General features: G+C 39.5%; 1 protein-coding gene across 1 annotated transcript; it reads right to left on the bottom strand.

Moving 5' to 3' along the window:
* Positions 1-214: 214 nt before the first annotated feature.
* LOC310932241 (trypsin-3) lies at positions 215-6,437 on the bottom strand (the record flags this gene model as incomplete). The annotated part of the gene is made up of 5 exons (XM_083895534.1): positions 215-394; positions 827-1,088; positions 1,190-1,336; positions 3,274-3,433; positions 6,383-6,437. 5 exons carry the CDS (start codon positions 6,435-6,437, stop codon positions 215-217), a joined length of 804 nt encoding a protein of 267 aa, XP_083751660.1.
* Between the last annotated feature and the right edge of the window lie 7,073 nt (positions 6,438-13,510).

Raw genomic sequence — 13,510 nt, forward strand, 5'->3', positions numbered from 1 at the left:
GCGAGCGGCGGCTTTCGATTTGCCGCTAATCGCTCTTTTGAGAAAGAGTCAAAGATATATATATAGCGACAAAGTCGCGAAGTTGGCAACACTATTTGTTTCCCAGAATGTTTTGAAATCGTCCCTTAAGCACATGAACACATAATCAAATATGCACAAATGTTAAAGAGAGTTTACCGTCTACGTTAAAAGCAAAACAGGTGTTTTGACTTTATTACAGGAACAAATTTCTGTCACACCTGCTATTGTGACTGAATATGGTGTTGTCGATCCACTTGCGGTATTTCGACACAGCAGTGTAGATGCCGGGTAACTGGGCTTCGGCGCAACCTTTCCCCCAGGACACCACCCCGTAGAGGCGGCCTTCACATATAAGCGGACCCCCAGAGTCCCCCTGAGAGAGCAGGGAAGAAACAGAGTGAGAAGAGTCACCGCCTCCGTAGAGTAAGAACCTTTTCTTAATGTACCTACACTCTTAGAAATGAAAGTGCTAAGTAGGACCATATAAGGTTCTTCGGCTTTTGGAACCCTTCATTCAGGAAAGGGGTTTCTGGATCAAAATGGTTCTTACTGGAACCATTAGTGTTACCAAGAACCCTTGAAAAACCCTTTCTTTGGGAAAGGGTTTTTCAGAAGCAAATGGTTCCAGGTAGAACCTCAGCCCTTGTAGAAGGACCCTTTTGGAACCCTTATTTCTAAGAGTGTATAAAAGGCTGAATTAAAGCAATTATCCAAAAAAATATGGATGCCAAATTACATTTCTCCAAATAAACTCTAAATGTTACACAAAGACAGTTAAAAATAATCATAAAACGTATTAGCGTACCATACAGGCATCCTTTCCGCCAGTGCTATAACCAGCACAAAGCATGTTTTCTGTGATTTTGCCGTCAAACGACTCGCTGCTGTTGCACTTCTCAGTGGAGAAGATGGGGAGCTTGACTGTGAGGATGGTCGAGGGAATCTCTCCTCCACTGGGGTCGGTGAGTCCCCAGCCCGACACGCGGCACATTTGACCCTCTTTTATGGAGGCGTCCTGCCTGGGCATCAGGATGCTGGAAACATAGCTGGATAAGTTGAAAGGGGTCCTGAACTGAAGAGACAGTAGCCAGTGTAATAAGTAACGTAATAAGCATGACAAAAAAAAGAAGAGATTTCGACATAATCGAGATGTTTAGGAAGGAGATACTGTGCCTTTATGAGCATGATGTCGTTGTCTTTGGTGCTGCTGTCGTGCTCAGGGTGGGGTATCAAGAGATGGGGCATCTTTTCTTGCTCTGTTCCCTCGTAGATGGACAAAGAGTGATCTCCTGCTACTACCACCATTGTTTCTGCGCTGTAGACATGAAGATTACATTCAAATCAGTTAGTGAAACTTCTATGCAAAGTTGACCATTTGGAAGGTTACACCAGGGGTTCTCAAAGTGTTGATACCTGAGGGCCAAGTTAGGAACCCAACATTGGACTGAGGGCCGCCAAAGGAAAAAAACAGAAAAAAAACCCCAGAAAGAAATCCAATTTGTAATCATTTTAATTACCAGATTACAGTTCTACAGTTTAGTGTTAAGTAATATAAGCGTTAATATAAAGTAATTTAAGCATTAATATAATAACGCTTTGTAATTTACTGGGTAATTACCCAGTATTTTGGCCATTGTTCTTACCTTCTAATTACAGGTTAATACCAAGTAACACATTTCTGTTACCATATATTTACTGGGTAAATAGCTAGTAATTGGGGGCTGTAGCTACCTGCTTATTACCAGCTTATAACCCAATAATACACTAAAATTCACCATATAGAAACCAGGTAAATACCCAGTATTTTTGTTTACACTTATTGGTCTGTATCCAGTAATGTCCAATAAACATTTAACAAGTTTAGTCGCTCTTGGATTAAAACTATCAACTGTAATTCATTAGGGGGCGGCCGGAAATGTTTCTGCGGGCCGCCATTGGCCCCCGGGCCGCACTTTGATAACCAATGGTCTACACTGTATTCAGTTTATTCTGGTATGGTCTCATTTTACTGATGCCTTTGTTTGACTTGGTGGTTGTTCCTGGCATCTCGCTAGTGTTGTGTCTTTACGACAGCGGCCAAAGAAGAAGTGCTAGGGACACTAAAGTCGTGTGTTGCCTGTTTAACCAAAGTGATTGTCGTTGTTGTTGAACACTGTGGAAATACTGGAAGTAACGACACTTCAGCATGTCATTTATTTAAATAACAGTTTGCTGATTGTCAGATGTACATTACAATGTAAATGAAAGTGTGATTACGCCATCAGTGAGAGTTGGTGCCAGCGCATGATTAAGTCCCGAGTAACACAGTTCCATTGTTACTGGTTTTGGCTCGCGTCGTTTTCAGATGCGATGACTGCTATCTGATACGGCCCAAGAGAAATCCAGTACACACACGTCAGAATCTGAATCAGAATGCTTTTATAATCCCGGAGGAAATTGTAAACATTCACTCGTATCGACTGAGCTGAGGTCATCCTAGTTTAATATGCCCTTTTGAAAAATAACATCCCAATAATCTGATAAAACATCTACTTATAAGTCCATAAAACATGATCATGTAATAATTGTGTTTGCCTTATGTTTGACCAACACTGGAACAGCAGGTCCAAGTGGTTTTGCTATTTGCAGATATTATTTAATCATATTATTGTAAGGCATCATTCATATAAAGTGTTTGTTCTATATTAGGCTATTTATTACATGCTTGGCACTCGGTACAAAGGTTTTTGTACTTTCAGATTAGACTGGTAATAAAAGCTCATCAGAAGTTATAACTTTATATTTCTGTCCTTCAAACAATATAAATTTAATACACGCAAACAATTTCAAGTGCCACGTTCCTGGTTCAAAACAACACTCTGTGTTGAAATGAAATAAATAAAATCAAAATTGTTGTATTTGGAGTCCACTGCCAGCTCGGAGCGCTGTTTGAGCGGCACGGTGTAATACAGTCGATTATGTGAAAGCCACTAGAGACCCAAGGGTATTATTCCACATATCTTGAAATACAAAAACAATCCATTCCAAAAACCTATATTAGCAAGCAATGATGAGGGGCGGCCAGGTTAATGGCACCAGGGTTAGTCTAGATCAGGTTATTATCCTACGTTCTAAGCAGGTTTAATGTTTAATACTAGGTAGGATTCTCAAAGCTCAATCATACTGGGGTCAACATGCCAACGTCAGAGTTTCAAAGCTACTTTAATTAGTGTACTTGGTCGAGGGGAAAAGTAAAAAAAATATTTCGCTTACTCCATTTTACAGTGAGCTGCTGTGATGACCCAGTAGTTGTTTATCAGGGAGCCTGCACAGAGGTGCTGGCGGTCTAGGGTCTGTATCGACACAATATAATTGATTGCATTTGGAATTGGCGTGGTTCCTCCCACTATGCGGTCGCCTGCATCGTCTTGACCTGTTACACACACACGTAGACATAGAAACAAAGACAAGTTGAGGTACTCGCACGTTTACACGAAACACATTTACTTAAGTGACATTTGGATCATCTCATTTTCTTAAAAGAATGTCTACATTTCAGTGAGAATTAAAAATGGACCAATGTAGAAAACTTTTAGCACCCAGTTCACTTCTATTTGGGTAATGTCCAAACACAACTAGGCCAGAAACAATTCATCGAAAGCTCGATAAAATTGCAAAATGGCTCACTGTAATTTTAAAATCGCAAAAAGGCACAGTATTTTTTCAAGCCAAAGTGCGTATCAAATATCATTTTTAGATTAAATATTGTCCTGACCTGCAGATCACATTCTACAGACACAAGAAAACATCTTTGTTTCCCACAGATTCGCACACACACAGTAGTCCTTTGAAACACCACACCCTCTAATATCGCAAATCCTACCGCAATTTCAATCTCGCTCAAAATAGCCCTCGTTCAGACGCAAACACAACAAACTAGAGCTGAAACAATTAATCGATTAATTAAACTATTCTTGCTTCTTAAATGTGAATATTTTCTTCGTTTTCTTTGCTCCACATAACAAAGAAATCATTCAAACTGAATCATTTTGGTTTGTGGACAAAACAAGACATTCGAGAACATCGTCATTTCCAGGTTTGACAATGTATGGAGCAAACGATGAATCGAGAAAATAATCGACAGATTAATCGATTACGGGAATAATCGTCAGTTGCAGCTCTACAACAAACATTATGCAGAGGCACTTTTGCATAGTTACTGTACCTTATAAATACTAATACATTATATATTTGTTTTGCTGTGTATCAGTTCTTAGTGTCAATTTTTGGCAGCAGATACTCACCAAGTGAAACCACACGCAAACCACCGTGCTCTTAAGAAATACGATGCATGAATAAACTGTACAAATAAGTCTTAAAATTATATCGACATTGGTGCGTTGCAGTCACAAGCTCGTTTCCGAATTTTTTCTACGTGACCCCACTCTTCAGTCCAAGTGCTAGCATCATTTTGTACGAATGCCATCGCCCTCGTTCCCGTCTGAAAAGTCGCTAAACGTTGTGACGGTCACTAAGTTGGCAACACGGCTTGATAATTGTCTCTGTTTCTGTGGTTGGAATGTGTACAACATTTGCTCCGCTGTTGCTGTAGCAGCGTCGTAGCGCCACCAGGTGAAACCACACGCAAACCATTGAGCGCTTAAAGGTGAAGTAAGTAGTTTATAGTGCCATCTAGAGGAGAGGCTGAAATTTACAACAAAGAACTGCTCCTCTGCTCACCCCCTCCCTTCCCTGAGCGCTACGGTATCCTCAGCCGGTCAAATGTCGTCCTCGTCGTCTTTCTCCGTGTCAGCAGATGAGGTTCGTGAGGCGAGGGAGAGGGCGGAGCTACCGCGGCCGTAGCAGACGAAGCGGAGAGAGAGGAGGCGGGACTTCCGCTACAAGTAAAGCGACGCTTGATTTGTTCTCTCGCATTTGTCCTTACAGGCTCCGGTAGAAACATGGCGTCTCGCTGCTAACAGTGGCTATGCAACCGCGGCTTGACTTTTTGAAACACTACGAAAATGAAACAAAAACTATTATACAGCGACTAGACAATGCAGGAGCACATAATATGTATAAAAAAGTGGATTTTGGGTCATATAAACCCATAAATACTACACATTGTCCCTTTAAGAAATACGATGCATGAATCAACTGTACAAATACGTTTGCAGTCACGAGCTCATTTCCAACATTTACGTAATGCCCACACCGGTGTGCGTCGCCGTAACTGAGCCGCAGAAATACCGCCAGGACTGAAACAATACCTCCTCGCTGTCGTCGATAGCGATCTCAAGCTATAATTAGCAGCAATGTTGCGTGTCAACAGATAAATCGTAACAGTAACTCTAGACGCGGTGATAAAAAACGCATGCAGGTGCTATTGTACGTACGACCTTGAATTGAACCTTGAACAGTGATAGTGATCTATTGTGTCACGTGTGACAACACAGAATACACGTTTACGTTCCTTTTGGTTCCTGTGAACCTTATATTGAGTGCTGTATAGGTGGCATCGTAATCCACAATTTTTCTCCTCAACAAGCTACAGGAAAGTAAAGTTCATCAGTCTTCAGCCCTGTTGTTTGTGTAAATGAGCAGTCTCACATCCTAAACCTGTTCAAGATGTTTATCAGAATCCCCTTTCATGTTTTTTCTCTTGTGACATAATTGCCAGGGACAAAACAGGGCGTGGACTATTGTTATTTTTGTTGTTTGTCTTGTTGCTGAAGTTTGCATTTGTCTAAACACACTTTTATTGGCCTTTTTGGTATCGAAATATCTTTATCCGCAAACGTATATTCGGAGCACTGAACAACAACGACGAGGAAATGTAACAAAAACTGTCACATGTGCTCACTGAACGTAGCCTGTCTTTACAATGGTCTCGCCACAAAGGAGCCAAGCCCTTTTTGCAGTTCTGATGAATATCATCTTGCATCATAGACATATCACAAACAAATGAACGTGCCTATAATCTACTGCATATTCATAATAATCATCATCTTGCCATTTCATATCAAGTCACACGTTTACCCCACATTTACCCTTTTCCACTTTACTCTGTCAGGCTGACGTACGATATTAAGCAAAGACACTCAGTCATGGCCAGACAAAAATGGATCTGAGCGACACTTCGCTGCCAAAACGCCGTCTCAAGGGAGAATCAGAAGTAGTGTAGAGTAGAGTAGCTCTGCTAAAAGGGATATTTTTAAATTTCGATATACTAAAATACTAATAGCCTATTAAAAACAGAGAGTCTCACCCAACAAAGTAAGTTCTACATTCCCCTCGTCACTGTAACCCAGGGGTTCGACTTCGCTTATAGCCCCGTCATAAATAACCTGCAAATTCAAGAAAAAAAAAGAAGCTTACTCACAATTTACAGTCAGGATTTCCAGCAGTATACAAACCAACAAGGATGACAAATCCATCATGAGACAAATGGAACCGCAGTCTGCACGCGGTGAGGGGCTGTGTGCTGCCTTATCTTGTCAGAAAGGCATCGCTCCTGCACTCTCGGGTTTCTTGTAGTTCTTATTTCCGTTTCCATGGTCACCTCCTTGTCCTGGATGGATGTATAATTAAAGCTTCAATAGCGGCACAGCTCCTTGTCTCACCTCTTCCCATTCAGGCTGTTCTATATTTGTCCATTGTACCCCGTTTAATGCCACTTAAAAGATAAAGGACATACTTTGTTTACCGTGGTGTCATGAACCTGCACGTCAGGTTCTCATGTAGGATTTTAACCTGATGGTCAGCCATGGTCAATATAAGATACTTTCAGCTCCTGATGTGGATCAAAGTGGCTGCTGTTATCATCTCCTTATTGATTTCACCCTGAATTAAGGATTAATGAGGGATTTGACTGATGACAACCAACAAAGGCTTTAATATCAGTGCAGGTCGAGGCAGGACTAGAGATGCGTGTCATTAAAAATGGAGCACATCTCTGCGGGGAGCTCTCACCACTGGGGCCAACTCTCTCTGGAGTTCCCCCTTGACCTCAGCTGGATAACAGCCCTTGCATTTATTGATACTGAATGCTCGAGCCAGGCTGTTACAATCTATCTCATCCCTGTGAGTACTGACCATGACTTTTCTACATGACCCCACTCTTCGGTCCAATTGCTAGCGTTATTTTGTACGAATGCCATCTCCCTCGTTCCCGTCACCGGTCGCCAGTGGTCTGAAAATTGGCTAAACATGGTGACAGTCACTAAGTTGGCAACACTGCTTGCTTTATGATAATTGTCTGTACATTTGCTCCGCTGTTGCTGTAACAGCGTTATAGCGCCTCTTGCAGACCCTGGCATATGTACTACGGCAATATGTGCATGCATATGTATGTATGTATGTTTAAGACGTTTTGGGTGTTTTGGTGTGAGTGGAGACAACGCTTGAGTCATAGTGTTTGTGTGACTCAAGCGTTGCGAATTTATTACACCTTTGGAGTAAGAGATGGAATACAGAGTTTTCCATCTGTGCTCGATTGGCTTTGTCTTACCGTCAGGACTTTTGTGGCACAAAAATGAACTGAATTTGAATCGAGTTTGAAATTAGGTTTTTCAAATTCAGATTTTAAAAGCATTTTTTTTTTTTTTTTAATCTAAAGATTTACATTTCTGTTCCTGGTGGCTGTAATTCTCCCTCTGTCATTTCTGCTATGTCAGCAGTTCCCTCAGCAGGGGAATTCTCAGTTTGTGATGAGATATCACTAATCCTCTCTGTTACAGACTTTAACAAATTGTTATTATCGCTAAATATCAGTTTCGCTGTGTTAATACATAATACACGTTTGTGTATTTTTTGTACTAGTGTGTACTACTTGAGAACACTATGACTGTAACTCACTGGAAAGGCACCATGTGGATTCTGACATAATCTTGGTTCACAGTGTTTAGAGTGGAATGACACCGCGGTTGTAATTGTATCACTGCTGTTGTTGAAACATTCAGAAGGAGATCCATGGTATTTATTATTCAGCATTTACTCCAAAAGCCTGATTGTTTTGGTAAAGTTGTTGACCTGGAAAAAAACAGTTGCAATCGTATACCTTGCTTGGCCTGTAATTTAATTTACAGGTTTACTTATAGGCAATCTGACACACACCTGAGCAAAAAGTATTTTTTTTTTTTTTTTTTTTTTTTAAATCCGATTGAATTTGTGGACAATTTTGAAATACGTCACATTTCAAAGTTTGCTTAGCTCGTTTTTTAAGTTTAATAATAAAAAATAGGCAATATAAAAGGAATCAACAACACATAAGAACACTGAAAAACACATTTTGTAAAGCCTGAAGATTTGACCTATAAACACACACCAGGATGTCCATATAAGGAAGTGTGTATTATTAACACTGCAACATTTTAACAGCCTTTTTTAAAAAATGTGCTTGTAATTGTGACAGCTTTGATTTATCCCATTTCAAATACCTCACATTTTATGCTAAGCCTAATTATTACTAAGTATTAGGGTCGAACTGAATATTTATTTATTTATTTTTATCTCTCAAGAATAAAGTTGGAATATTATGATATTAAAGTAGTAATAAGAAAATAAAGTCATAATCTGATGAGAATAAAGTAATTATTATTATTCAAGCAAATTCTCAGATGAGCGGCTGCAACATGTGTCAAGATGAGGTACGCGGAGCATTTCGTGAAGTTATATTTTGGTTTGGGCTTCACAAATAAGGAAATAGTTTGTCTTTTGTCACATCAGTGCTGCTTTATCATTAGCATTGTGCAAGAAACTGAGTCTATTTTCGAAGAAAGAATCACACAGACACACCACCGGTTACATCTGTGTTCTGTTGCTATGTCATAATAATGGATATTACGTTTAATTAAATCATGATTTAAATCTTGCAACTTTATTCTCATAATATTATGACTTTTTTCTTGTACTATGATTATGAATGTTCTATTATTATATTATCACCTCATACTCAGAAAGATTTTTTTTTTTCCCCTTTCAGTTTGGTCCTAATAAAAACATAATGTAACTTTGAAAATCCATAAATATATGAAGAATAATAATAACAAAAAAGCATGTTTATACAGAATTTTGAATATTACAAGTGGGATCTCAGCTTCTAGTGGCTAACTACTGGTAAATATGTGAAATACTGCATGTGTGTATGATTAAACAAGGGTGTGTTTGGTGTAGTACTTCATAGCCCATTGTCATGGAGAGGACAAACGAAGCTTTAAGAGTAACCTGAGAGCATTTATGTCCAGTCGGTTATCTTTATGTGGAGACAATATAAAAATAGACTGTCCGTAATTCATAAATGAAACTTTCAACCAAACTCTTTCATGTGTGGTAAAAGAGTTTGTTTCCAATATCCAGAAAAATCAGTTTTGAACAGTTGGTGCGTTCTTATATGGTCATCCTGTGTGTGGGGGGGGGGTTGTTTATAGGTCACATCTTCAGGCTTTACAAAATGTGTTTTTCTGTGTTCTTTTGTGTTGCACATTCTATATATTCTTATTCTTATAGCCGTAGTTTTAACATAATAATGTAAACAAAAATGCCCTGTGTTCTAAGAGTTTAAATACATCTCATCACTTGTGTATTAAGTAAACTTTCAAATGAAGGCGTGTGTGTGTGTGTGTGTGTGCAAACGCAAACATTTAATATTACTAGAGATTATGAAGTGTTCCCAGTTCGAAATCAAGCAAAACAAAGTTTCAAGCCACCAACAAGGCCAACTGGCATAATATCCTGTGATCCGAGCACACAACCAAAGCTCAGCAATAACAGAGAATACCTTTGCTTTGTCATCTAGTGGGTCAGTTTCACTGTCGCAGTGTGAGATGATCTCAACACAACACGAGGAAAAGATAATGTAAACAAAAGATTTGGACAAGGATACAGTTACCCCGTATAAAGGGCAACAGGATAGCGCCGTCCTCGCCAGTTGATGATCATCTAAAGATTGCTGTGTTTGGACTTCACAGGTAAGAGGACAATGATTCTGACAATTTAAACGAATAAAAATATAAATAATAATAATAATAGTTCAATGTGAAATATTCTGTTCAGGTGTGTGCAGGGTATGATGATGCATTACATTAAAAAACAAAAAAACAAAATCAGTAACGTTCTTGAGAATATTCTTTGATGTTTAGTACTCTGTTTTTTAATAATAACAGTGATATGTAAATCTATTTTAGCTGATATTCTTGACGGGAGCATAGGTGTTGTAACAACTCACTTGATAAAAAAAAAGTTCTGCCATGAAATAGTTGCATTATCTGCTATATAAATAAGTCCCTAGTTAAAAGTGAGGGGTTGGGCCACAATAACATATGTTTATGCGTGCAGTAACTCTCCTGCTGTTTATTATACAATTAAAACGTCAAATGCTCTGCTGATAAAAGTCATATCTCTCCTTTACAGGTGGAAAAAAAAAACATGGGTTCCTTGTCAATGTGTATGTTGCTGTTGTTGTTTTTGGCTGTCTCAACGCCAGGTAACAAAACCAAAACCACACTGACAATGACCTTAGTGCAGCAGCACAGAAATGTACCATGCAGTAAATGGTAGTTTGGTTCGTAATGTGTGGCATGCTTTTTTACTCTTAGTGTTCTCAGAGTCAGACAGGATCATCGGTGGTGAAGTTGTTGAGAAGAACTCCATCGAATATCAGGTTTCTTTAAAGACTAGAGGTAGACACTACTGTGGAGGAGCCCTGTTAGCACCTCAGTGGGTACTTTCTGTTGCCCACTGTAAAAGAAAGTGAGTGCTGACACTAGCCTATAGAAAAAAAATAGAGCAGAGATGTGAGTGTAATTGTCTGTGTTAAAGGGGAATTCCAGTACTTTTTGACCCGGGCCCTATGTTTATAAATGTGGGTGTGTACGTGAACAAAACTTTAGGCAGCATTGGCTGCAGTGAAATCTTACTGGGCATTTAATGCTATCACCAAAAGATGTTTTGTGTCTGGCAACATTACCGGAGCAGTAGTGTCAAGCAAAGTCTCGCACACAAGTCTTATTAAATGAGATGCATGTAAGTGACACTACTGCACCGGCAATATGTTGCCAGACTCTTACAACAACAATCTGAGCCCTTTATTGATGAAAACAAACACTTTTTAATGGATATTACTCGGAACAAAAAAATCTTGTAAGTACTATTCATGCACACACACATTTATAAAAACATAGGGCCTAGGTCGAAAAAAATACAGGAATTCCCTTTTGATATATGACATGGTCAGAATGTACGAAGGAGTATTAGGGCAGAAATATTTTTTTCACAGACTACGCTAAATTTACGAGAATTAAGTTGTGCTGTACGCCGTGCTCGCCAGACCAGGACTCCAAAATCGAATAATTTAATTATCAGTCGGATTGTATCCCGCTGATGTATCCACCGATAACCCTGCAGTCGACCAGTTTCCTCTCCACAAACCAGGCTTTTAGCTAGGATTTTTTAGAGGGTGTCTCCCCCTTCTTCCGCCCCCTGCGTCGTGCGCTTCTCCGTATCCAACGCAGAGTGGATCATTTCATGTGCAGCTTAATCCCCACATCCAAATAATGATCTTTGTGATGAGAATCGAGTACAGTCGTGATGAAGTGCAGGGGATCCGACTTGAGAGCGCACTTTTCATTGTTTTCACTCTGTGTTCCCAATCTTTGTGTGGAAGACGATTTAGTGCTGCAATTTAGGGAATAACAGATGCAACAGATGAGCTGATCTCTTTAGTTAACTGCTCAAAGAGGGCGAGAAGACAGCGAATGTTCTGTCGCGGGGAGTTCATAATCTGCACCGTATGCAGCCAAATTTCGCTTTTGCGCAAAGAGACTTTCCAACATTTAATAGGTGCTGTTCCACCATGTATTCACATTTTGTTGGAACCGTTTTATTGGACTCTAAGCGGGTATAGACAGACGTGTGCTGGCCATAGTTTTTGCAGGCGCCATCACAACAACCGTATTAATGGCGTATTTGAGAGTGTGACTTGGGGTTCAATCGGCACCTGGACATGGGAGCACTCGGTAATTACATGGCGGGCGCAGCGCCCTTGTTCCCCGGTTTAGAAAAAACCCTGCGGCTAATTTTTTATCACATTCAGTGACTGGGGAAACGGGAGGAGAAAATAGGGCGTCTTTAGGGGCGTCCTGCCTAAAAGTAGCCCGGTAGCCCTGCTGGCTAAAAGCTTTGATTTCCTGCCTGGTTCTTTCTGCGGAAAAGATGCATCATTCTTTTTAAAGTCCTGCTACTTATAACAATGTGATGCTGATGTGCCAATGGATTAAGTATCTCCTTGTTTCTGAGAATAAAGTCGTTAATTTAAGACTTGATTCTTGAAGTCTTCGAACAATTTTTTGTGGCCCTAATGCTCCGTCGTAAGAATGAATGTTTAGCGAAATTGTACAATTGTTGTATGTATTTTGCCATCTGAACGTAAAAGTTAAGGCACCTTTTTCTCCCTCAGGCGTCACCTCATGCAAGTGGTGTTAGGCGAACACGACCTTTATGTAAAGGAAGACACAGAACAGATCTTCAGCGTCGCCAAGATTTTTACAAAACATTTTAACCCTAGTACATTTAAAAATGATATCATGCTCATCAAGGTAAGCAGAGGAATAGCTGACGTAGAGCTGTTGGTACATGTACTCTGTACACTGTCACTTTATCAGTCATGTGATTGCTGGCTTAGCAACTTACAGATGGTGATCTTCTACCTAACTGCTTTATGTTACAGTTGAATCGGCCGGCCGTCTTGAATAACGAGGTCGGCATAGTTCACCTACCTTTTGGCTTTCAGCCGCGCTATGGTACTCGCTGCACAGTGAGTGGCTGGGGTGAAACTAAATTTAACTCCAACAAACTCTCTCCAAGACTACGTTCTGCTCAACTTCAAGTGGTTAATTGTCCAAACTTCTATGTGGCCCGCCGCTGGGTCACCTCAGGAAATCTGTGTGCAGGATTCACTCGTACTCCTAAAGATTCCTGCCGGGTACATCATTTAATTCAATTTTATACTAGTTTAATTAAACCTGTTGATTTGTATGCATGTTATTACGGAAGCACGTTGCATTCACTTGGGGAAAAAAATGGGTTTGTTTTTGGGAGTAATTTATTTTTTGGTCTGTTGATTTTTTTTTTTTCTGAGTTTAGAGAGCATTTGAAAGAATACATTCATTCCTTTATTGAGAGCTCGATGGTAACAACTTGGACGGCTTGTTTAGATAAAATAAAATAAAATGTAAATTTTTTTCTCAAATGAATGCATTGCACTTCAATAATATGAAATATGGAATCATATAATACAACATAATACGTTGTAGTATATGATGTGACGTTATATTTTCTCATATAGCAATATACTACTTTATAATTGATTTTGTATCATCATCTTCTTCCCCCCTCCAAATTTAACATATTCAATAATTAATAAACAAAGATTTTGACACCAAAGTGTATCATCGTATGTGGCAATATCAGTTTAAACTTGTTAGTTTAAAGTTTTAATGAATAACAGCAATGT

This window comes from Microchirus variegatus (genome assembly GCF_963457635.1).
Source record: "Microchirus variegatus genome assembly, chromosome: 9".
Taxonomy (NCBI): domain Eukaryota; kingdom Metazoa; phylum Chordata; class Actinopteri; order Pleuronectiformes; family Soleidae; genus Microchirus; species Microchirus variegatus.